At 43.6% G+C, this 2804-nt stretch overlaps 1 protein-coding gene across 1 annotated transcript; it reads left to right on the plus strand.

Moving 5' to 3' along the window:
• Positions 1-1634: 1634 nt before the first annotated feature.
• Positions 1635-2579, plus strand: LOC103598897 (putative olfactory receptor 9A1). Its single transcript, XM_008582960.1, has one exon. The coding sequence runs from the start codon at positions 1635-1637 to the stop codon at positions 2577-2579; it is 945 nt and encodes a 314-aa protein (XP_008581182.1).
• The last annotated feature ends 225 nt before the right edge of the window (positions 2580-2804 follow it).

Raw genomic sequence — 2804 nt, forward strand, 5'->3', positions numbered from 1 at the left:
ACCATAGACAGGGCTCCCCGCCACTGTCAGAACCTCATCTCTCCTTTCTTTCCAGCTTCTCCTGGATAAATAGAGAATGTGGGAAAGACTACGGAGCTTTTTCGCCAAATTTGTCTCTGAAACCCCACTGTCATTTTATAATTTTTCTCCAGAGAGAGGGCTGGATGTTGATGGGGCTGGTGATGATGTCTTCCAGTGAAGACAGGAGAAAGAGAAAGCAGTTTTCTTTATAATTGGCCATAGCCAGGACTAGAAGAGCTGTGTTCATAGATTCATTGCCTAATTGATAGATTTATTGATTCCTTAAATATACCCATTGAGTGCCAGCTCACTCTGTATCAGACACAATGAGTAAGAATGACAAGCGTTTCATTGTCAAATGATTGTCAGAAAGTAAAAAGTAAACATAATTTCAGGTTGTGAGGGCTAAAGAGATAACTAGATATTAGAGAGACACTAGAGAGTGAAGGGCAGGGTGGGTTCTTTTAGGGGATGATGAGGAAAGGTGCCCTGAGCTTGGGCACTGGAGCAAAGAACTGAGGAAGTGAGAGATCGACTCCGGAAATCCTAAGAGGCTCAGGTCTTTGGTTCTCTTGGATGTTAGAGACACTTGAATCTTTGATTTTTCACATGATTTTGGGGAAAATATGTTCATAGATGGAAGATTGGCTCTGGGGGTCTTTTCAAATTTTGTTAGACTGTGACCATGGCCATCTGCATTTAGGGCCTGGGCTGGGCCCAGAGTTCACATTCAGTGGCCTTGTCTCCCTGCTGGATCTAGGGCTTTGAGCTCTCCTGAAGGCAGGGGTGATGGAATTGGACCTCAAGTGTCTTGTCTGCCAGCCCCACTGTAACGTCAGAGTGGGACAGAAGGAGGTTGAAGATAGAAGTTCCTCCTATGTCCTTCTTCTGGATCCTCCTCATTTCAGTCTGGTGGTGAGATGTTCCATAGTGTTGGAGAGAGATGGCCCTTCTAGATTAATCTCAGGTGCTGGTTAGTCTGCCTCCTGTGAGACACATTCATTGAGGAGAAAAATAAGAGTCTTTTCTTCCTAAGAGTTGGGAGGAAGAAATGCGTAATCCACTAGGGATCCAGCTGATCAACAGGCAGAGAGACTCCTCCTTGCCTTCAAGATTTTCCTGAAAATACTTAACAGTTTTTCATCCTCCCTTTAGCCAACACATAGCAATGATAACAGACGTAAAGCAGAAGCTTTAAAACAACCATCATATAAATGCAACCTACGTTTTGAAGAAACAAAGCCACCAAGTAACTAGCTCTGAGTGGTGCTGGAAAGGGAAACTTTTTTGTAATACGTGATACTGGAGCAGGAATACAGAGGACAGAATAAACTTGGCAGACAGGGTAGTTTAGGACATTCTGGATGGATGTGTATTAATCATAAAAAGAAGCATGCTGTGGTGAGAGAGACAGCCAGTTTGGCTGTTCACAGTACAGTAGGAGGCAGATGAGCTGCAGATTGAGAAGTGCAGGTGCATGCTTAGTGGGGGATGAGAGGGGCTTTCATGTCATGGTTTGACACTGGAAACAGTGTCTACTCTTTTGAGATGAAAAGTAGTATTATCTCTCTTTTCTTCTTTAGATTTACCAAGGACCAAGTGCTCAGAACTAAATGTTGGGGAATTACTCTAGTGTCACTGAATTTCTTCTCTTAGGCTTCCCTGTCTCCCAAGAACTACGCCATTTCCTTTTAGCCATCTTCTTCTTCTTCTACTCAGTGGCAGTACTGGGAAATACGGTCATCATCATCACTGTCTGTGTTAACAAACGTCTGCAGTCCCCCATGTATTTCTTTCTTGGCCAGCTGTCCATTCTGGAGACCTTGACCACATCCACTGCTGTCCCTTTTATGCTCCAGGGGTTGCTGCTTTCAAGGACTCAGATGATATCTTTGACTGCATGTGGAGCACAACTGTATTTGTACCTTTCACTGGGTACCTCAGAGTTCGCGTTACTGGGAGTGATGGCTGTGGACCGTTATGTGGCCATCTGTAACCCTTTGAGGTACGACATCATTATGAACAGCTGCACCTGCATGTGGATGGTCATCGTGTCGTGGGTGTTTGGGTTCCTTTCTGAAATCTGGCCAGTCTATGCCACGTTTCACGTTACCTTCTGCAAATCAAACCTGATAGACCATTTTTACTGTGACCGAGGGCAGTTGCTCAAACTATCGTGTGATGACACTCGTTTCTCAGAGTTTATTCTTTTTTTAATGGCTGTTTTTATTATCATTGGTTCTTTGATCCCTACAATTGTCTCTTATGCCTACATCATCTCCACGATCCTCAGGATCCCCTCGGCTTCTGGCCGGAGTAAGGCCTTCTCCACCTGTGCCTCCCACTTCACTTTTGTTGTGATTGTCTACGGCAGCTGCTTGTTCCTCTATGTGAAACCCAAGCAAACGCAGGCAGCCGAGTACAACAGGGTAGCGTCACTGCTGGTTTTAGTGGTGACCCCTTTTCTGAACCCTTTTATCTTCACCCTCCGGAATGACAAGTTCATACAGGCTTTTCAAGATGTCATAAAACGTTGCTATCAACTTCTCAAGGATTAGATCTGGGCTTGGGACAATACTCATCATGTATTTGAAAGGTACTAATTCAAACCTAAACTGATTATTGTCAGCATCTAGTAGTTTGTGATCTGTGATGGTATTTTAGACTACTGACATGCTTCAATTTGTAACTGGATAATTTCTGCATGAAAGTTCACTTTATTATTTTTTAAATGGAATGTTACATTGATTCACACTTCTGTAGTTACTACACATTTCACAAAA

This window comes from Galeopterus variegatus, unplaced genomic scaffold (assembly GCF_000696425.1).
Source record: "Galeopterus variegatus unplaced genomic scaffold, G_variegatus-3.0.2 Scaffold2774, whole genome shotgun sequence".
Taxonomy (NCBI): domain Eukaryota; kingdom Metazoa; phylum Chordata; class Mammalia; order Dermoptera; family Cynocephalidae; genus Galeopterus; species Galeopterus variegatus.

Coding starts and splice junctions, on each gene's coding strand:
- LOC103598897 (XM_008582960.1), top strand. CDS start 1,635: ATGTTGGGGAATTACTCTAGTGTCACTGAATTTCTTCTCTTAGGCTTC.